This window comes from Mus musculus, chromosome 2 (genome assembly GCF_000001635.26).
Source record: "Mus musculus strain C57BL/6J chromosome 2, GRCm38.p6 C57BL/6J".
NCBI classification, from domain to species: Eukaryota; Metazoa; Chordata; class Mammalia; order Rodentia; family Muridae; genus Mus; species Mus musculus.
The window spans coordinates 102,057,203-102,080,225 of NC_000068.7; the positions used below are offsets into that span (position 1 = coordinate 102,057,203).

General features: G+C 47.4%; 1 protein-coding gene and 1 long non-coding RNA gene across 6 annotated transcripts in view; one reads left to right on the forward strand and one right to left on the reverse strand.

The window, feature by feature from the left end:
• The window catches only part of Ldlrad3 (low density lipoprotein receptor class A domain containing 3), a 236,260-nt gene that overhangs the window by 107,002 nt on the left and 106,235 nt on the right, over positions 1–23,023 (reverse strand). For 3 of the 4 annotated variants that reach the window (NM_178886.3, XM_006499481.4, XM_006499482.1), the window contains 2 exons: positions 12,731–12,856; positions 705–839 (listed from right to left, as the gene is read on the reverse strand). In NM_178886.3, the coding sequence (NP_849217.2) occupies positions 705–839; positions 12,731–12,856 (261 nt within the window). The remainder of the gene's footprint in view (positions 1–704; positions 840–12,730; positions 12,857–23,023) is intronic. The other variant, NM_001290784.1, reaches the window with a different exon arrangement.
• LOC102643083 lies at positions 286–10,777 on the forward strand. 2 transcript variants are annotated; one of them, XR_003953882.1, is made up of 5 exons: positions 320–547; positions 3,080–3,178; positions 5,853–5,985; positions 6,649–7,383; positions 9,017–10,777. It is a non-coding gene; the product is annotated as an uncharacterized LOC102643083 (long non-coding RNA). The 2 variants fall into 2 exon arrangements; XR_003953881.1 differs by having other exon boundaries at positions 286–547; positions 2,729–10,777.

Genomic DNA, 23,023 nt, shown 5'->3' on the forward strand with positions numbered 1-23,023 from the left:
GGAGGGCCCCCATCCCTCAGTGTCCTTCCTCTTCCACCCTGCAGCTGCAGCCTTCAGTTTCCACAAAATAACTCCCAAATCAAGAGCTTTTATATGCACAGGCAATTCACACAAGAGGGAACCAAGAAGTAAACAAACTCAGGGGGCCTGGGGGTGTCCGTGCTCCTCATAATCAGACAGCAATGACAGCATATGGAGAGGCTAGCATTTCATGACTACTAAGTTAGAAAAATGAGAACAAGAGAAGCACAACCCAGAGCAGCTGTGACGGCGACTGAGCTGTCAGGGTAGAACTGCCAGGCACAGCAGTGAAACCAAACAAAAAAGATTCAGCCAGCTGTGTGGGGAAATTTGGTCACGACCCACGCAGGCTTCTCGTTCAGCAGATCTCATCCTAAGGAGGGGAGCAGCTCACATGACTCCCAACAACAGAACAACTTAGAAAACCACAGCAGTGCAACGCAGGAGTGGGTAATGCAACAGAGGATGAGCACAGGAGAACTGTACAGGTGTGGTTCAACATGTGGAGTATCGCAAAGTCAAAATGGTAGGCACATGCTTCATCCCCCAGGATGAAGACAAGCACACAAATACTGCGGCTGCTGTTTAGAGGAGGAGGTGTGTGCTCTGTCCGTGTTGTCTGAATCGCTTTTGTTGTTGTTGTTGCTTGTTTTGTGTCTCTCGGGGGAGGGTAGCCCACCTACCTAGAGAACTCTCGCAGCTCTCCTCGTCACTGTTGTCTTGACAGTTATTCTGACCATCGCAGATGAAGCTCTTGTCGATGCACAGGCCGTTCCTGCAGTGGTAGCGAGCCGTGGAGCAAAGCAGGGGGTTCGCTGCTGTGAAGAGAGAACAGTGGGTCACAAGGGAGCCCAGCATATCCCTATGAGTACCCAGGAGCCTTTCTAGTGAGAGAAACAGCATGGTCAGGTTGTAGGGTCAGAGTCATAGCTCATTCAACCCAGAGCCTGGCCAGCCCATGACCTGGACCGATAAGCTTTATCCTGTCTCCTTCTAAACCCTTCTCCCGGGCATTGTTATGGTGTCCTGTGACCACACCGGTAAAGCCAGAGGTCAAAGCCTCATTCTGAGCAGTTAACCTTAGGCTCCCCAGTAGCTTTTGTTGAGTCTGTGGCAGAGCTTGAAGCTCACAGACTTTACTTGTGCAGTCTACGGAGATGGCTGGTGACGGGAGACACACGAGAACACCAGACCCAGAAACAGCAGCTGGGCTGGAGACCTTCTGCCTCCAGGGATGGGACCAGGTGATGAGACGCATGACGGGACCAGGTGATGATGAGACACATGACGGGACCAGGTGATGATGAGACACATGACGGGACCAGGTGATGGGACGCATGACGGGACCAGGTGATGAGACGCATGACGGGACTAGGTGATGAGACGCATGACGGGACCAGGTGATGGGACGCATGACGGGACCAGGTGATGAGACGCATGACGGGACTAGGTGATGAGACGCATGACGGGACCAGGTGATGGGACGCATGACGGGACCAGGTGATGGGACGCATGACGGGACCAGGTGATGAGACGCATGAACGACAAGTGCTTCTGAATGATGAACGCTTCTCCCACCTTCTCTCTCCTTCTGGTTTTTAAAGAACAGTGTTGAGTATATGTGTGTGCACGTACGTGAGTACATACATGTGTGTATGTGTGTCTGTCTTTATTATGTATGTGTGCTTCTACGTATATGTGTGTGGGGGTCAATGCATGTGGGTGAAATCTAGAGATCAACATCAGGTGTCCCTGTTAGTTACTTTCCACCTTATTTTTGAGGCCTGGTCTCTTACTGGGACTGAAGCTTATCAATTAGTGAGATGGGTGAGGCGGCAAGTTCAGGAGTTCTTCCTATCTCAGCCCCAGCCCATGGGGCTGAGATTACAGATCAGCATCCATACACCCAGGTAATGGATGCTACGGATGTGAACTCAGGTCCCCACGCTCATGTGGAAAGCACTTTATAACTACACAGCCACCCCAGCCCCTCTGATGCCTTCTCTACAGAGCAAAGACTCCTCATTCTTCCAGGCCCACTAGGGTACTGGTTGTCTTCATTTCTTCCTTGCTACCAAGCAGACCCTGAATTTACACAGGGACTCTCTTGAGCAGCATCTTCATGGGGCAGCTTGTCACAGCTCCTTGAGGTAACGTAAAGGAAATTGTGGTCCTGGGTTCTGTCCTTCAGGAAATGGGTGCCAACTGCACAGTATGAGGCAGACCCAGAACTGGTAAAGAGCACAGAGCAATATCCCCAAGGAAACGGCATTTATACAGTATAGTTTGTTTCCAATCAATGAAGTGGATGAGTGGAAATGTCCTCGAGAAGCTGGGTATGGTGGCTCACACCTCCAATCCTAGTACTCCAGTGGAAAGAGGCAGGTGGATCTCAGAGTTCAAGGCAAGCAGGTCTATAGTGAGACCTTACCTAAAAACAGTCACCAATCCCAACCCTGACACTCGGTCACTGTGCCAGCTCTCATGCTGAGTCTGACATGATGCAGAGACTACTCAGACTAAAGGTGTAAGCTACCACACACAGCAGCTCAAGGCATTTCCACAGAGCCACTTCAGTGACTGCAAACAGGGCCCTGTCTTGTCCTCACTTCCCTGCAAGGGATGGGGAAATGAGGCAGACTTCCATACAAGTACTGATCTTCTGTGAGATTATTCATGTCTGTTCACTAGCTGTGTCATCTCCTAGCTATGCCTGTCCTGGTCTCCCAGATTGTGTGCCCAAGAAATGGAAGGACTGTAGTGAGGATGAAATGGGCTGTCATGGACCTCCAGTGAGGAACTGTGCCTGCACCTACATTGCGTATGGAAGAATGTACCCAAGTGGATATTAGGCCTAGCCCAGAGGCTCTGCACAGATAAAGCCAAGTCAGACCCAATGTCTCCACGGTCCCCAAACTGTACAGTGTGAGCTGAAATTTGTCTACTCCACTCCTTCTTGAGCTCCATTGACATACCTGGACATTATAGTTGTGAGGACTCGGTCAATTTCCAGTTATACAAACCTGAAGATGATGGTTTTTTTTCCTTTTCATTCAAGGTGGAAAGTTTAATTTGAAAGATCAGAGGAACTAGCAAGACTGGACAAGCTAGAGCTGATTTAAAAGATAAAGGACCAACAGCTATCTGGCCTGATAAAGTAAGTGTTAATTTAAATCACCCTAGGCCAGAGAAAGGCTTAGCTTAATCAAACTGGAACCAAGGTCTAGCCTCAGCCAAAACCCAAGTGGAAATCCAAAACCACAAATCACATTTGATTTTCGTCCATGGCAACACTTCATACCCAGCTTTCTGCTCATAAGCGTCCAGCACAGGCGCCTTGGGGTCCCTGCACTCCAGTGGGTCTGGGCATCCAGAGCATCAGGACCGACCAACTCACTGAAATAGCCTGGAAGGGCAGGAAGAAGGGGCCAAGGATGAAGGGGCGGGGCAAGGTCATGTCAGCATCTGAGTGAGACACACCAGGGTGTCATTCTCTACTTTACCTTCTGACTCAGAGGCTTTCAAACTGTCCCAAGGAAAAATAGTCCAAGTCTCGTGTGGGACTGTTTACCTGCATATAGATCTGTGTATGTGTGTGCTTGAAAATACGACACAGGTTGATTTTAATGAATACAACCAACAAGCCCAGCAGCCAGAATATATAAAGAACTAACTCTGACAACCAAAAAGTAAAAGTCAGCAAGGCAGAGAACCTGGCAAAGGATTCAGAAGCGTTTCCCATAAAAGAGGCTGCTACACAGTCAGCCTCACGAGCGATGCACAGCGAGGCATCAGGCTGGAGCTCCACAGTAGAGGTTGTTGATGAAGATGCGGAGGGAGGTTTTCTCCTGGACTCTGAAGGGGAAGCAATCAGTAGGCCCACCTTGGAAATCAGTTTATTAACAAGTAATCCACCTCCTGCTCAAAAGAGACCTATAAACAAACAAAAAATGAATGCTGAAGCCAATGTGGGGGGAGGGGGAATAAAGAACTGACCCAAATGGTCAAATCAGAGAGAGTTTTAACAATGTAATACTGAACAGCCTGGGTCAGGTATTCCTATAAAGAGCCACTTAGTTATATAATGGAGATTTTGCCAGCCATTTTGATTTTCATCTGTATTACAATGACTTGATTTGGCTATTGTACTGATACTTGATAAACAAAGGACATAGTTGTCTTCTAATAAAACTTTATTTACAAACACAAACAGTGACCCATAAAATGGCAACAGCTGGAAAATAAATAAACTGATGTGAGGGTTCTTCCCTCTGTCTGTCCACTGGGGTTCTAACACTTGAGCCCACTCCCACACAGGGCAGAGAGACAGAGGGAAAGGACAGTGAAAAGACTCCCCAAAGCTAGCCGCAAGCAAGCTGAAGCGCTTGTGGCTACATTTGTGCCTAGAAAATGCTGGGAAGCTGAGAAGCACGCTCAGGCTTCCACCCCCAGTGTCTTCTGTGTCTCCCTTAACACAGGCCCCGACAAGCCCTGCCTTCCAGCTCCCAAGGACGGAGCAAAGTGAGCCAGAGCTTGTTTGCCACCCGGCAGACAAACTAACAAGCCAGCAAGAAAACCAACAAATACAAGAGGAGACAGAAAAGAAAAATAAAATGTAAAAGCTACTTCAAGAATCCCAGATGGAGAAAAACAGTTATAAAAGAGATCAGAAAGTTACAAAAGTAGAAAGCAAAGGCAATCCCACTGCATAGCTCAACTTTAAAAAAAAGTGTTCTTTTAGAATGACCCTGGGCTTCCATCAGAAAGGATAAATGGTGACAAAGCTGAGATGCAGCACGATCTCGGAGAAAATGCCTGCCAGTGAGGTCCCCAAGCCATCAATGTGCAGTCTCTAGGCAGACTCGCTCACCAGGGAGGCTGATCTCCCCCAAAGCTCCGGGAAACTCAAGTTTTCTTACGTGTCTTTGAGGCCTCTGCAGCTATTACTGTGCTTGGCACAAATTCTGAACTGCTAGTTCACAGATGGAGCAGGAGACAGTATGTCCTACGGGATGTTATGTTGCGGTATCTTTGAGCAATACTTAATGTACCCCAAATGTTTATGCTGTCTTTATCCTCGCTAAGGCTTACTAGCCATTGAACAGTGTAGGACTTTACTCAGTTAACTACAGAGAGGAACAGAGTACCCTGTAGTATCTATTTCACAGGAGATGCAAAAAAAAAAAAAAAATGGTGGCATCAACTTAACAGACAGAATCGCCGACTCAGAAGTTCCTTAGGAATTGTCACCATAAAACCGCTGGGGCTCTGATGATCTGCTTCCAAGCCCCACAGTACACAGGAAAAAGGCAGGGAGGGGAATAGGTTCAGGGAGGCAGCTAAATAAACTGGCTGCCCATTTAGCCATATTGGACAGAGTGGATCACAGGAACCTGCAGTCATCCAAAAGCAACTGACCGGCTTCAACACAGGAACTGAAGCATCTGTCTCCAGCAAGTAGGACTTAGTAGTGTCCTCTAACTCATTTGAAGCTGCTCCACTTTAAAACGTTCACATGTAAATGGTCATCAGCTCCCATCATAAGATGATTGCTACTCAATTCTGAGCCTTATGGCCACTGTGGAGACCCTTCCCTCCGCAGTTCCAATTTCCTTGTGAAGTTTATGGTTGGGATAAGTGGGGCAAGCTAATGTCTTGGATGGGGTCTATGGTCTCTAAAAACAAGAGATGCTAAAACATCTTCTGTGTCACATGGCTCCCTCCAGCCTCATGCAGGGCTCCCTCTGTAGCTTGGAATATGCTCACTGCTTTGCTTGGGGTTTGTCTGCCAATAACTATAAGCTTTTATGTTCCTGTCCATCTGCTAACAGGGCCTGTCCAGCACCCAGACTATCAGGCTTCGGCTCAGCAGTCCTCATCCCCATGCTCCAAGACTATGTACACCCATATTCTGCAAAAGACGCTGCAGGAGGAAGGGCCGTAATCCAGACAAACAAGGAAGGGGTAAAGAGTGCTCCACCTTCCCTGCCTTCCCCCCACCACACATTTGGGGTCTTAATGCTCCCTCCCCAGAGGCAGTGTGGTCGCTGGCAGGATGCAGGTATATGACTACAGATAGGCTGTTTCCTTCTGCTTCGTAAAGATTTCTTACACATCGGTGCCTCCCATCCAGTGCTCAAAGGCAATTCCTCGACTTCAACCTTCACTTTTTTTATGGATGGTTCCCCTAACTCCCTTCTGGTAATAAATATCTTTCTCTCAATGCCTCATGTAGCCTTCTCCTTGAATCTTTCCTCACCTCAAACAGTACACCTAATAGTGACAACCTTCTTCATCCCAAGTTCTTCCCCATTCTGTGATGGCTACTTCCGTTAAAGATGCCAAGTTCCAGCTCCCTAGGCATTTGGCCTGGATGACCCTTCTATCTCCCTACCCTTCACAGGCTCAGGACCTGCTGCTCCTACCTGGACATTATTTTTTTTTAAAGGGGGATCTTGATTCTCCATTATCTGCCCAGCCCACAAATCCAGCCAGCCATCTTACTGCAGGGGCTAAGAGTGGGGTCTGAAGTGTCCCTGGGCTCAAATCTCAGCTCATTCACTCACTCGCCATATGGCGCTGAGAGAGCTATTTAACTTCTCTAACTCTGGATTTCCTTATCTACAGCATGAGGACAGAGACAATGCCTGTGTTCCATTTTTGTGAAGACTAAATGAGCCAAAGCTGCAGAGGACGGAGACCAGCCTGTGACACACAGGGAGTGTTTAACATATGCCTGTTGTAATAATTGCTGATGGGAGATACTGCGGTAGTAGTGGAGTTCACCCTGGCATTTATAACATCTGAGTTAATATTTCAACTTTGCCACCTGTCAATTATGTAACCACGACAAGTTACTGAACCTTGCCATGTCTCCATTTCACCCATGAGAGCCCCCATGTAAAGCAGGGCCTTGCTGTAGAGATGCCAGATACAGCTCACAAACTCTGTGCAAAACTGGTTCATATGCCCTGGAACTGGCCTAGTATGGCTTTCGGCTTTCACCCTGAGATGTCCCATGGGACTGTATTTTAAGTAGTACCCGCCCTCTGTGGTTCACCTTTCCCAACAACCTCCTTGAAGAGCCCTGAGGGAGTGGTTTCTCCATCCCTGACTCCCACAGCACTCCTTGTACCAGTGCTACAGTGTTGATATTTGTATGAAGTCTCATTCCCCCCTGGGTCAAGGATGCCAGCTGAGATCTCCACACCCAAGGCAGCCCCTCAATGCTGTCTGGCATCGTAACTAAAAACAGAGGATGAGAATCTGACAAAACGGTAGGACCTGGAGCTAATGTGCCAGGCACAACTCGTGTCTACCCTGCAAGCATATGTGAAAACCCAGGAGGATGAAGAAGCCATGGTATGTTAAGAGTTTATTCTAATGGCAGTGGGAAGGACTGCTGTCCAAGTTTTCCTGTCTTCCCTATTTATCTCTTTGACTGGTTATTTGATTCGGTCACTCTGGTAGGCACTGAGAACAAACTGCCACTGAGTCCATCGCCAGAAAGAGCTAACACTAGGTGGATACCAAATCAACTGTGCATGAAGCCTGAGAAGTCTTGTTTAATACGCGCTAAGGCTGAGAGTGACAAGGTATTTGGCCCTGGGTGAACAGCTATGGGCCACATGATACCATGTCCTCTCATGACTGTCACAGCAAACAGAGGAAGCCACACTGAACACGGAGAAGAGTGAAGCAGTGGACGTGTGGGTGCAGGGAGGAGCGGGTTGTCAGGGGACACTCAGGGCTGGCCCTTCTGTTCATGAGCTCTTTGAAGGCGGCCAAGGACAAAATGGGACAGAGACCAGCACAGTCTTGACAAGCCAGGTACATATTCAGGAAAGTAGGTTCCGTGGGAGTCTTTAAGGAGTCTCAAGGATATCTCTTGGGCACCCTGGGGAAGCACTCCCACTGTAACTCTCAGCTCCCACAGTCTATATATAGAAAAGGTCTGGGTCCTCCAGGTTTGCTCATGGGCTGTCTGAGGAGACAAAAGGATGGAGACAGACAGGAGAAAACTAGCCGGCTCTGCAGGGCTCTGACAGGCTCTATGATCACACATACAGCCTGGCTAACACGTCCTGCCTCACTGGGAGACAAGCAGGAGGCTGTCAACTGTGGTACAAATATAGTCCAGGACACCTGAAAGCAGCAGTAGAAGCCAAGCACAGATATCATTTAATCTAATCTTTATAAACGATACTAAGTGCTGCTAAAATAAATGGACAAAAAAAAAAATCACCACTATTCTCAGGCCTTACAAACCAGCAGTTATGCCTTGATATCATCAAAACGTCACATCACAATTTAAGATAGTAATTAGTTTTTTTAAAGAATGGTTTAGAGTCAGAAAAAAATGGTTTAGGGAAAAAAAGACAACAGTCTATACATGGCCCTGGGTTAACTTATCTCTGCAATCTCTTTCAGTTTATATCCCCCTCCCCCCCCACCCCGCCGCCTTCCTCCATGTTTTAACCATAGAATTACTTATGGATGAACCAGGATTCTGAGGATTTTCCCACATTCTAGATCTGGAAATTTGCCTCTGTATAATGTTATGGGTTATGTATGTGTACCACATGTTTGCCTGGGGCCTGCAGAAGCCAGAAGAGAGCATCAGATCTCCTGGAACTGGAGTTACAAAAGGTAGCGAGCCCCCATGAGGGTTCTGAGAACCGAACCTGGGTCTTTTGCAAAAGGAGAAAAAGCTCTTGCTGAGCCATCTCTCCAGCCCCACCCCGGGCAGGGGCTCTCTATTGATGCTGCTTAATTTCCTCTATGGGAGGTACCCGAGCAGGTACAACAGGCAGCAGGAACCACACATTGTGCTGGCTCTTCCACCAAGGCAGCTTTACAACATTGGCTGGGACATATGTAGCAGCTACTTTTAACACTCTGAAAAGTAATTTGAACATACCCACTGGGAAAGAAGATCAGAATTTAAACTATTAACAAAATGGTAGTGAGTATTCAATTTTCCTTTGCCTTTTAGGATTCTTAGGACACTGGAAAGAAGCCCCTAGCACATTAAAGAGACAGAAGTAGAGGAATGAGCACCACTCTTCTTAGGTGGATCCCACACTGCACATGTGTGCACCTGTCCTGATCATGGATGCCCACACTGCACATATGTGCACCTGTCCTGATCATGGATGCCCACACTGCACATATGTGCACCTTCTCTCGTCATGGATGCCCACACTGCACATATGCGCACCTGTCCTGATCATGGATGCCCACACTGCACATGTGTGCACCTGCCCTCGTCATGGATGCCCACACTGCACATGTGTGCACCTGTCCTGATCATGGATGCCCACACTGCACATATGTGCACCTTCCCTCGTCATGGATGCCCACACTGCACATATGTGCACCTGTCCTCATCATGGATGCCCACACTGCACATGTGTGCACCTGCCCTCATCATGGATGCCCACACTGCACATGTGTGCACCTGCCCTCATCATGGATGCCCACACTGCACATATGTGCACCTGCCCTCATCATGGATGCCCACACTGCACATGTGTGCACCTGTCCTGATCATGGATGCTCACACTGCACATATGTGCACCTGCCCTCCTCATGGATGCCCACACTGCACATGTGTGCACCTGCCCTCATCATGGATGCCCACACTGCACATGTGTGCACCTGCCCTCATCATGGATGCCCACACTGCACATATGTGCACCTGTCCTGATCATGGATACCCACACTGCACATGTGTGCACCTGCCCTCATCATGGATGCCCACACTGCACATGTGTGCACCTGTCCTGATCATGGATGCCCACACTGCACATGTGTGCACCTGCCCTCATCAAGGATGCCCACACTGCACATGTGTGCACCTGCCCTCATCATGGATGCCCACACTGCACATGTGTGCACCTGTCTTCATCAAGGATGCCCACACTGCACATGTGTGCACCTGCCCTCATCATGGATGCCCACACTGCACATGTGTGCACCTGCCCTCGTCATGGATGCCCACACTGCACATGTGTGCACCTGCCCTCATCATGGATGCCCACACTGCACATGTGTGCACCTGCCCTCATCATGGATGCCCACACTGCACATGTGCGCACCTGCCCTCATCAAGGATGCCCACACTGCACATGTGCGCACCTGCCCTCATCAAGGATGCCCACACTGCACATGTGTGCACCTGTCTTCATCAAGGATGCCCACACTGCACATGTGTGCACCTGCCCTCATCATGGATGCCCACACTGCACATGTGTGCACCTGCCCTCATCATGGATGCCCACACTGCACATGCGTGCACCTGTCTTCATCAAGGATGGCCATGGACACCAGAAAGGATGAGAATGAACTCAGCCCACTGGGAAGTGCACAGTCCAACTTCAAGCAGCACAGCCCAGAACCAATAACTAGGGAAATGCCTATCAGGTCATTTGTCTACGAAGGCAAACATGCAAGTATTCTGTCTAGAATTTACTTAAGATGCTTGTGTTAGACAAAACAAACAATATGCCAGAACAGAAACTAAAATTAGTTGTCATAGAGAAAGACAGGAAAATCTCAACCCATGTGGGAAAAGACAACAACCAGATGGATACTAACATAAAGAAACACAGGTATGGGAACCGTGAGACAAAAATGGGGCACATCACTTACACTCTAACAGGGGATCACAGACACACTGGAAACACAGCGCTTACACTCAACAGGGGGTCACGGGCATACTGGAAAAAAGGGGAAAAACAGTCTAAGCAAAACAAACAGGAGGCAAAAAAAAGAGAAAATTTTAGAAATAAAAATTATAATAACACATTAAAACAAAGCAAAGCACAGCAGTTGGCGTGTGGGAAAAACAGATTAGCACTGACAAAGGAAGAACCAGCAGTCTGAAGACAGATTAATAGGAAGTATGCCCTCTGGACAACAAGGGGCGAGATGACTGAGCCTCCGAGACTGGCAGGACAGAGGCTAGAAACCTGACACTCCTGTCACCCGAATCTCAGAAGGAAAGAGGGCAGCACTGGAAGACATTTGAAAACATGATAGCTGAAAATGTAGGAAGCAGGGCAACAATCAAAACTTAGACTCAGAAAACACTAAAGAGGATTAAAAACATACTACCTGCAGATGCCCGAAACCAAGATCTAAAAGCTGAGAACTAAGCACAAAATGCTCTTAAAAGCAGCCAGAGGGAAGAGATGCAGGATCTACAGAGGAACAAATCAAGTGACTGGCTTTCCCTGTGGAAACTAGAGAAGCTGGACAAAAGTGGCACATTTAAAGTGCTCAGAGGAAAAAGGACTGTCTCCCCCAAATACCACATGCCATAAAAATCCTTTAGGAATGGGGGTGAAACACAGACATACTTGGCTGAGTGAAAACTGAGAGCATGTGTCATCTGCAAACCAGCATCTCTGAGGCTGCAGAAAGCTCAGCGGTTACAAGCACATACTGCTCTTACATACAAGGTGAGTTTGAGTCCCAATACCCACGACAGGCAGCTCACAGACACCTGTAACTCCTATTCCAGATTTGATTACTTCTTCTGGCCTCCATGGGCATCTGTGTAAACACACAAACAGAGACAGACAGACAGACTGACTCTCCCTCTCTCTCCCTCTCTCTCTCCTTCTCTCTCTCTCCCTCCCCTCTCTCGCTCTCTCTCCCTCTCTCTCTCACACACACTCTTTAAAATAAAATTTCTAAGAAAGCATCACAGAAAGAAGTTCTTCAGACAAAAGGAGAATGATACCAGAGGTTCGTGAGAAAAAGGATGAGGGAAGAGTCGCTGCAGCCATGCCTCTCTGAGTAAAAGCATTGTCTCTTCTCTGGAACCTTTTAGAGTTGATAATTTCAAACAAAAATCAAATGCTGTCTCCCGGGAGTGTCAATGACTGAAGAGTGGCAGTTATTTGTAAGAGAAAGAGACCCACAGAATCAGCTTCCTGTATTCTAACTGGCATGAGGTAAAAATGATTCAAGTCCAGAAAGACCCACTGGTAGCTGAAGACTCTAGTCTGACCTGTCAGTCACTTCAAAGCTCCACCCCAAATTCTCACCCTGGAGTTTTCCCTGGTGATTATTACCTAGGTCCAATGAACAACAATGTTTCAAAATGGAGATGTATACCTAACTTTACAATTTCTTTGTATATAAGTGTCTTGCCCACATATATGTACATGGCCACATGCGAGCACGGTGCCTTGGAAGTTTAGATGAGTATGTCACATCCCTTGTGACTAGAGTTAGGAATGGCTGTGAGATATTGTGTGGATATGGGGAACTGAACCTTGGTCCTCTGCAAAAGCAGGAAGTTCTCTTCACTGTTGAACCATCTTTCCAATTCTGATAGAATATAATGAACAAAACAAAGTTCTTAAGCATTTAAAGAAGGGAAGCAAGCAAGAGTAAAAATATGAGTGTTGAGACAGTCAATCAGACGAGGTATAAAAGAGCTATGTGGCCCTGGGAAGCTAACATACCTCTCTAACTCTTGCTCGTCATCTGTTCAGTGGGGACAGCTCACCTGCACCCACAGAGGGACTGTCCAGCCTGATTAGATGCAGTGGACTTACTGTGGCCCCCCACAAACAATATCTGAGAATTAACAGTCACACCCAGAAGTGCTAAAGATGATACAACAGCAGGGGGTGCCCGAGCATCTGGCTGTACTGAAAGGAGAACGCAGAGATGGCTGCGTCCCCAGACTTACTGCAGTTCTCCTCGTCGCTGCCGTCGGGACAGTCCTCAAATCCATTGCAGCGGAAGCGGCCGATGATACAGTGGATGCCACTGGCGCAGGGGAAGAAGGTCGGGCCACATTTTGATTTTGCTTTGGCTACAGGCAGAAAAGAAACACAGAGGGCCATCAGGGAATGAAGTTCTCAGGCCATAGCCTCCTCACCCCACTCGCTCTGAATGTATGAGTGAGTCCTTGCAGGCTCGGCATGAAGTTCCCACGGAACCGTAACCATCACTCCACAAATGCCCAGGCAGCATGGACACCTACATACAGCTTTCTCTAGGAAGGGAGTTGCCAAGCATGCTGCTTCAAAAGTCCTTAAAGGGACCTGAGAGATGGCTCCGTCAGTAAAATGAATGCCACACAAGCAAGGGGACCTGTGTTTGACCTCCAGAAACTATGCAAAGATATGAAGTGTGGAGGCACGACCTACAATGCCAGCACTGGAGAAGAACAGATGGGGGGGGGGGGTTCCTGGGGCTCAGTGGCCAGGCAGCCTAGCCTACTTGCTAAAACCCAGATCCCAGGAAAAGACCCTGGCTCAAAAACAAGGTAGATGGCTCCTGAAGAGTTTGACCTCTGACCCCCACACTCTAGTAAGTGTACATGATACGCACACACACATAAACATCACATCACATACACATACAAAGTCCTTGAAGAGGCTAGGACAGGCTAAACACTGCATGTCCAAAACAGGGGACGGGGTAGGTGAATGGGTGAGCAGATGGATGGTACCTATGGAGCTGGATGGTGGGTATGGTGCTTGCTTCTTCTTTTTTCTTTTCTTTTTTTTCTTTTTAAGTATTTTTTATTAGGTATTTTCCTCATTTACATTTCCAATGCTATCCCAAAAGTCCCCCATACCCTCCCACACACTCCCCTACCCACCCACTCCCACTTTTTGGCCCTGGCGTTCCCCTGTACTGGGCACATAAAGTTTGCATGACCAATGGGCCTCTCTTTCCAGTGATGGCCGACTAGGCCATCTTTTGATACATATGCAGCTAGAGTCAAGAGCTCCGGGGTACTGGTTAGTTCATATTGTTGTTCCACCTATAGGGTTGCAGATCCCTTTAGCTCCTTGGGTACTTTCTCTAGCTCCTCCATTGGGGGCCCTGTGATCCATCCATTAGCTGACTGTGAGCATCCACTTCTGTGTTTGCTAGGCCCCGGCATAGTCTCACAAGAGACAGCTGGTCAAAATGCATCCACGGAATATCAGAGCAACTGCAGTTGGCATTTAGTGAGTCCTTGCCACACTAGGCAGGGTGCCAAGTACTTCGCACAGATTTTCTCATTTAATCTACCCAGCAGCCACTTGCTGGGATAGCATGCAGGAAAGCTAACGTGACACTCTCAAGACTGCCTCTTCCAGAAGACCTGCTTGCAAGGTCATATCTGGCTTGGCTGGAGTTTGGGACTGTGGTTTGTGGAGAGGGTGGGGACACTCTACCTCTAACAGATCTTATACAAATTCTTCAGTTTAGTTTGTGCTAACATTGGTGTTTCCTTAGAGTCTGGAGTCTAGGAACGTACGAGGCAGATGGTGGTTGTGATCATTAATAGTGACTGTCAACTTAACAGGATCTAGCATCGCCTAGGAGACAGGCCTCTGGGCATGTCTTGTGACAAAACATCTAGGTTAGGTAGGAAATACCCCCTAATTGCAGGACAAATACAAGCAAGAAGGAGCTGAGCAGTGAAAATCATCTTTGCTTGCCAGCCACGGATGCAATGCGATCAGCTATCTCGGGAGCAGCACCTTCAACTGTGAGCCAAACAAGGCCTTCCTTTAGTTGCTTTTGTCAGGGCTTTATATCACAGCAACGGGGAAGTAACTAAGACAGAGACGGTGTGCAGGTGATCAGCCCTGGACAAAAGCTGGGTGCTAAGTCTGAAATGAGCTTGCCCGGAGGGCAGCTCTTCACCACGCTGCTGAAATCCAGATGAACTGAATGCATCCGGTAGAAGTGCTCTAAGAGAGACCTCTGGGGAGCCAAAGCTTGGGCCTCCTCAGGATAGCACTGCCACCATCTTTTGCCTATATTCAATTTGCATTGCACCCTTTTGATGTAATAAACCATGGCCCGTGAAGATGACCTTATGCAGAGAGAAATGATGACCCTGGGAGAGTCTTGCGGAGTCCTGATGGAGTGGGGTATGATGGGTACAGCTTCGATCCCCATTTCAAGGATATGCTTTGAGGATAAAGAGGCTCACTTAAGTTCACACAGCTAGAGAATCGAGTACTGAGGGGAGGCCCAGGCATGTGGACTCCAGAAGCCATGACCTCAATCAACCTAATGGCATGTCTCTCTGCCAAAGGCTGTCACTTCTTCCAACAGAAGCCAGACTCCTGCACTAAAGAAATTTATTTTGCACACCTGCTGTACAAACAGTTTGAACAGAAACAGTTGTAACTTGGACTTGATTTACGGTCCTGCTAAGCCCAGTAGCCCTGGGGGGTGATGCTCTTTCTAGCTAATGGTCCTGTCTGCTCTGGGTGTCGATTAGGAGACAGGAGATGAGATCTATGGCTAAGTGCAGGTAGCAGTCTCACTGAACATCTCTCCAGACTCCTGTCTGCGAGGCCGGAACTACATCCCTCCAAGAAGGAAAAGGCCATTTCTTTGAAACAAATAGACAATAAATTGCCTGCATGTTCCCACTGTCGGTATGATGCCAATTTAGGTGGCAGCTGACTCACGGTCAACAGGGTATAAGGCCTAGCGTGAGTCCAGTTTCAGCCCCGACTTTCTGTAGTGGTGTTTGTGAGTTCCTCACAAAGCATAATCTCAAGAGAGTCCTGGGCTCAAACTCAGACTCCATTTCAGTGATGTTAGACACATTTCTTTATATTGCTGAGTCTCAGTTTCGTCACCGGTACAACCTGCTCACCAGGAGTCTTATAAGACGGAGATGGTTGATTTAAAAGCTTGACTAGAGACACTGACAATGCCTGCTTCTCTTATCACTGCAACAAAAGGCCCGACAGAAGCTACTGTGTGGCTGTTTCCTTTAGAGGGAGGAGCAAGCCTCAGGAGACTCAGACAACTAAGTATTGGAGACTCAAGAAGGTCACATGTTTACAAGACTTCTTAGTTATGTAGCTAAGTAAACACTTGCTATGAGAGAGGAGACTCCAGCAGAACTGCCTGGAAGTTATGCAAGGAGGTCTACGGATGTGAACTGTCACCCATGACGCAGTGGGCAAGGTTTTGATCACCCATATTAAGTAGCAACAGTGAACCCATTGGTCACAAAGCTAGGTTTGGGTGAAACCATCTTTGTTCTGTCACTAGTGCCCTCACTGCCTGGCATGAACAGACATTAGCTTATTCCCTATTAGGAATAGTCACACAGCAGAGCCTGTGGCCAAACAGGGACCAGCAGAACCAAGGATTAAGCAAAGAGGAGCAGAGATGTGGTCCCTGTGATGGGTGATGTGATGCGCAGCTGAGGCTGATTCATCTGAAATGACACCTGCTCAATTACCACAACTAAGGCAGTGGTGGCAGCAGGAAGGTGGTCTCCAGCCTCGGAGCAAGCAGCTCTTCATCTTGAAGAGTGGGTGCAAACCTGACCTGCATATTCAGGGTTGTCCTTATTTTTCCCCTTTTTCCAGAAGCCATTGTTTGAGATGGATCAAGAGTCAGAGACATAGGTCTCTGGGAGACATGTAAGAACTACAGGGTACCAGGAAATGGTATGGTGACACCACTCTGTACGTCCAGAGCAAGTCTCACACATGGGAATACTGAAGCCCGAATAAGACAACACACCCGCCCAAAGTTAGAGAGCTCTTATTGGGTGAACTTGGGTCTTGAGCCTGACTCAGTTGCTTCCAAGTCTAGTTTCTTTCAGTTATGCTGTACTATGTCACAGGTGGCTGCCACAGGACCACATCTGGCTCAGGTCTCTTTCCAGCTTTCGGATACAACAGAAAACAAAAGAAAGAGATCCAGGAACAGAAAGCCCTTCTCCCACATGTCAGAATGTTCCAGGCCTGGGATAGACAGCTCTTCACTAGACCACAAGCCTATGACTCTCAATGTGCCAGAAAGCCCTTGGGGCTACCTCCTCTTAGAAGATGATATAGGCCCATCACCTACAGCTGATGGCCCAGGTCTCTCCAGGTGGCCACCAAACACAATAGCTGGACTAAGAGCCCAGTGTGGTGACACATACCTGCAATGGCAGCACTGAGAACAGCAAGTTTGAAGCCAGCCCAAGTGACACAATGAGGCCCTGCCTCAGTCACCACTCAGTTGGGCCAGAACAGCCATGAATTCAGACAAGCAGACCTACCACACTGCTCAAGTGGTGGCTACGACTCCAGCCCAAGCTGTAGTCATCTAGGGTGCACCTCCTTTGCCTCTGTGCTCGCTGCCTCCAAGGATCTTGCTAGTACAAAGCCAAGACAGGCCAAAGATCCAGAAGCAGGAGCCATAGCTCCTCTGCCATGTTCCCATCTTTGCTTGTAAACATCAGAATGGGCCTCACTGTGTGACATTTCAACCACGGAGAAGCGTATGAAGGAGAATGTGAACTTCATCACTGATCACCACCACACAGGGAAGATGCGATGATATGTGCATGCTTGGTCCATGGTGTGGCACTATTAGAGGGTGTGTCCTTGCTGGAGAAGGGTTGTCACTGTGGACATAGACTTTAAGACCCCATCCTAGTTGCCTGGAAGCCAGTATTCTGCTAGCAGCCTTCAGATGAAGATGTTGAACTCTCAGTTCCTCCTGCACCATGCCTGCCTGGATGCAGCCACATTCCTGCCTTGATGGTAATGGACTGAACCTCTGAACCTGTAAACCAATTCCAATTAAATGTTGGTCATGGTATCTGTTCACAGCAGTAAAATCCAAACTAAGACAAAAGGGTGATCTGAATATTTAGTAAATATGATTTCCTATCAGCTACCCTTCTCGCTGCTGTGGCCAAAAATCTGGCAAGAGCAACTTGAGGGTGGAAGAACTCACCCTGGCTCACAGTTTCAGGAGACTTTCAGTCCATCAGGAAGGGAAGGCAGGGTAGTAGGTATGGTTCAGTTCATACTGCTGAGAATATGAGGTGGAGTCATGACAGCCAACCAGAAAGTAAAAGCAGGACCAGGTTAGAAACCCCCATCTGTGCCAGACAGGTCCCAAAGCACCCCCAAATATTACTGCTAGCTGAGGACCAGGTGTTCAAACCCACGAGCCCAGAGAGGACATGGCACACTCAAATCATAACAGCAGCAAGAACAATCATGTGTAAGTGGGTCAGTGGGTCAAATCCTGATAACGTAGCAAGTCTGGGATGAAGTCTGGTATTCCACATTACTTCGTAGCTCCTAGGAAATGCTGCTACAGCAACCACAGCACTGTGAGTAACAGAATGTCACACACTGTCTTGTCCACTGCCCAGAAAATGTGCCCAGTGTGTGAGATATTGAGTAAGCACTGATGGAATTAACAAGTGGGCCCCAGTGGGCAGTTATATGGAAATGCACACAAAACACATGCTGCCTGGAAACCAACTTCTGACCCTTAACATACTGTCAGTCATTACTGATCCACAGCCTGGAATTGTGAGCGTTTGTGTTTCAGTGGGAAGGTGGGAACACCTATATACCTGCCTGAGTGCATGTGGAAGCCAGAGGTTAATCGCAGGTATCTTCCTCAACCACTCTCCAACCACCTTTGAAGGCAGGGTCTCTCACTGAACTGGGAGCTTGCTGACTGAGTAGGACTAGCTGGCCAGTGATCTCCAGGGATTGTCTTGTGTTTGGATCCCTAGTCTCCAGTGCCAGTATTTCAGGTATAAAAGCACTGTTGCCCATTTCTTCTTGCTGGTGGAAATCATACTCAGGTCCTCACGCTTGCACAGTAAGCACTTTACTGAAGGAGCAATCAGCCCAGCCACCCCAGCATTCTGAATGGCTGAGTACGACTTCACTGCGTGTGTGTGTGTGTGTGTGTGTGTGTGTGTGTGTGTGTGTGTCTCCCATAAGTCAGAGGGTCGGTTACCGACAGACACTTGTGGTGCTTTAAGTAACAATACACACCCAGATGGATACAGTCATTTCCAGCCTGTAAAATATCTCACTGATATACAGCTGCTGAGTCCAAAGCTATGCACAGTGTAGATTCTGGTGTCCTTTCACTCATCAACTGGTGTCCTCTGGCTATAAGGAAAGACTGCTGCCTGAGACAGACAGAGGAAGCCACGGCTCTGCACTTCTGTTAGGCTAGTCCCTAACTGTTGGACCACTCAACTCTTCTCTACCCATCTCTGTCTCCTTCCATTCCAACCTCGGAACATTTCGTTACCTGCAGAGGAGGGGACATCCGCCCGGGTCCAGGGAGCCAACCGTGCTTCTTTATCTTCCTAAGTTTGCACTTGGTACAGGACATCAGTTTTAGCTGGAATGGGTTTCCTGCTCTGCACAGATCTCCTGCAGATGCAGAGTCTCTGTCTCTAGGCTGCACACTTCCCTCTGTCTCAGAGGGCTGGTGGGTGCAGGTGCTGTCTCCTGGGGCTATCCAGTCTCCAGTGTCTTTGCAGAAGCCCTACCTCCCCATGTAGCTTTGCAAAGAGTGAGTGGGCAGGCTGCAGGCAGCAGACTCACCAGGGGCTGGGACTCCCCTCACGGTGCTTATTTCCATTAATAGCAGCCAAACATTTCAGTGAACACATAAATGGGCACAGCCTTGCTAGAGGTAGGAAATGGTTAGAATCTGTCCCTCCCCAGGGTTCCTGAGCTGACGCTGGATCTCTAGGTTGAAGTGTGAGTTTTCAGATGAGTCCTTTGGGGGGGGGAAACTATGATTAATAAAGTCATCAGAACAGGGATGCCCTGACTAAATACTGGCTGCATTACTAAGAGATGAAGAGAGCAGTAGCACATACACAGACCTTCCCTGGCTTTTACCACGTGATATCCTGGGCTATCTCAGGATGCTTTTACCATGTGATATCCTGGGCTACCTCAGGATGCTTTTACCATGTGATATCCTGGGCTATCTCAGGATGCTTTTACCATGTGATATCCTGGGCTATCTCAGGGTTCTGCCAGCAAGAAAGTTATCACCATGTATGCCTCCTCTAGAACCAGAAACATTCCAAAATAAACATCTTTTCTTCATAAAGTTACCAAGCCTCTGGTATTTTATTATAGTACCACAAAACAGACTGATATAATCCTACTTTTCCAGATTCTATTTATGTCACGCACAGAGCAGGTGACCTTATCATTCATTTCTTCCTGGAAATATCATCACACAACCAGATGCTATTCCCAAAATCACAGCCATAAAGACAGTGAGGAGCCAACCCTGACATTATTGCTCCAAATCAAGTCTAACACTGACCTCCTAGATGTGAGAGTAACTGTGAGCACCAAGCAAACTAGAGACCACTTTGTGAGCGTTCCTCATTTCAACAAGGAGGAAAATCATTTTTCCCTTGGACACAAAAGCTGTAGGCTCATATACAACTGGTTATTGTTCTAGCAAAAAGGCCCTGTTGAGTTTGAAAATCTTTATTAGTTTTACCTATTTGAAAGAATTTATACTCTACCTGTGCAATATACAAAATAGACTTAAAGGAGAAAAATCTGCCACACTGTTGGCAAATAACAAAATGTCCCTGAGCCTCCTGCTATGGATCAGGCAGAGGCATCTGGTGAGCACTGCAGAAGGCTCTGGTAGCTGAAGACAAAGGTGGATGAGGCTCTTCCTGCAATTCAAAAAGCGTCCTCAAGAGGGAGCTCATCTCAACTCCATGGAGGCTAATGCCTTAAGACTTCCAGGTATGCATGGGCTGTGATACTCCAAATGTAGCCAAGATGGAAACCCGTGCGACAGTCACAGGCTGCATCTTTACCTACTCAACTATGCATTCCACTCACATTAAGGCAGAGACTGCTCTACAGTGGTTCCGATGAGGACCCACAAGAGACAGGCAGGACATGTCTGGAGGTCTAGTGCTTGTAGAACTGAGAAATGAAGACTATTCCAAGGAAATGCAAGCGCGTGTGCCAGGGCCTGCAGGTACAAACAGTGTGGAAACGGAAGAGAACTGTGAAGGTCACAGGACTGTGCCATTTCTAGCAGTGAATGGACTTGCTATCTTTAGCTAAAAAGTATCTTAGGACATGCAAGATGGCTCAGTGGGCAAAGGCACTTGCCATGAAAGTCTAATGACCCAAGTTTGCAGCCCTGGAATCCACGAAGAGAAGAGAAAACAGAACAGACTCCTGGAAGTCATCTTCTGAAAGCCAATGCACATGTGTGCATTCTCTCTCTCTCTCTCTCTCTCTCTCTCTCTCTCTCTCACAGAACACACTTGTAATAAAGGAATAAAATAAAAATACATTTCCCTTAAGAAAAGTACTGCAAACCAGTTATAATTCAGTTCATTGTTAATGTTATCGAATGACTGCTACACAAAAGTATAAATTAGAAAGAAACCGAATTACAACATCCAGGCAATTTAAATCACTGTGAACACCTCCCGAGATGAACGCACGCATTCAGCCATCACTAACTGAAGCTCTGAGGAAAGCAAGGGGTCTGAATTTATCTCTAGATCAGGTTCCTTGGCTACTCTTTCTAAAAACGTCAAACTGTGGTTCCTTTTCAAAGTCAAAATTACATCCTGGTTGGTAGACAAGATAGCAAAGAAAGAAACCCAAGAACAGCCTGCCGGGGCTCTGCCAGAAGTCTGGGGGTGCGGTGAGAGGCCTGTCCACTGAGGCCTCAAAAAGGAAGACAAACAGCCTAGAAACTCAGGTCCACACTGATCCTGGAATCCTGTGCAAATCATTATTGCCTGCTTGTCACAACGGCTCAGCTCCACATGAAGGCTGCAGGGGACTCAAGTTCTATTGATCAGTCGTGGCCATGTATTACTCATCCCTAAAATAACATATTGGCTATTTGAGATGTGAGAGAAAGGCCAGCAGATGCAAGCTAACTGAAATAGAAATATGGAAAGAAAATACAATATGAAATAGCTTTGCTAGGAGTTGCTCTAATAGGAAAAAAAATCTTCCAAACATCTCCTCTCTTAAGTCTCAGATATGAAGTTCTCAGCCCAGAGTCATTGCCCAGGATGTAAGAAGGGATCAGGGTTCACAAAGAGTTCATAAGGTCACAAGGGATTCCAACTATATGGCAGAATCACAGAGACCCAGACAAGGCATTTACTCTCCCCTACATAACCCCATGTCCCCAACTGTATAAGAGGGGACAGGGACACTACTGGCCTCACCAGTCTGAACAGAGATTCTGGTGTTCAGACACCTGATGCCTGGGGCAGACTCATGCTCCCTGACCTGACTGGTTCTGCAGTTTGCTTACCCTGACAAAGGTGAGGAACGACCGGTGTCATCCTTTCCCAGCTTGTGGCTCTGTGCTTTGCCTTACTCAACCCCCCCCCCTTCCTTTCTTGAACTCAGAGCATGGTAGGCAAGCAAAGTACTCTACCATTGAGTTATATCCCTAGAATTTTTGGGTTGGTCGGTTAATCTTTCTGACTGTCTGACTGTCTGTCTATCTATCTATCTATCTATCTATCTATCTATCTATCTATCTATCTATCTATCTGGTTTTTCAAGACAGGGTAGCTTTGGTTGTCCTGGTACTCACTCTGAAGACCAAGCTGGCCTTAAACTCACAGAGATCCGCCTGCCTCTGCCTCCCAAGTGCTGGATTAAAGATGTGCGCCACCACACCCAGTTGTTTTTAATTTTCTTGAGACAGAGTCTCATTAAATTGCCCAGGCTGATCTTGGAACTTGTAATCTTCCTGCCTCAGCCTCCCAAGCAGCAGAATTATGAGTGTGTCCCATCAAGGCTGGTTATCATTCTGTCTTTATGTCACACAAAGGACAAGTGTGGATGTTGCAAGGAAAATAAACCATGTGGCTTTGGTAGTTAGTCAGAGCAGGGATGTAAGGATGGCATAAGGATGGTATAAGCCTGCCCAAGCTCAAACCTCATTGGCTGGGTGATGGAAGATGCACTGCTTACCTCTATGTACCTCACCTTCTGAAGCAAGATCAGACATTATCAACTCACTGGACTACTGAGGGGACTGAATGAGAGAACTAGTAACTTCCTAAACTTTCTCTGGAGGACAGTAAAAGCTATAATTGCTATACTGTACAGTAGCTATAATAAAATATATTATTTCATATAGTATTATTCAACAATATTTACTATTATTCATATTGTTTTTAAAAAATCACTTAATTTTTTTAAAG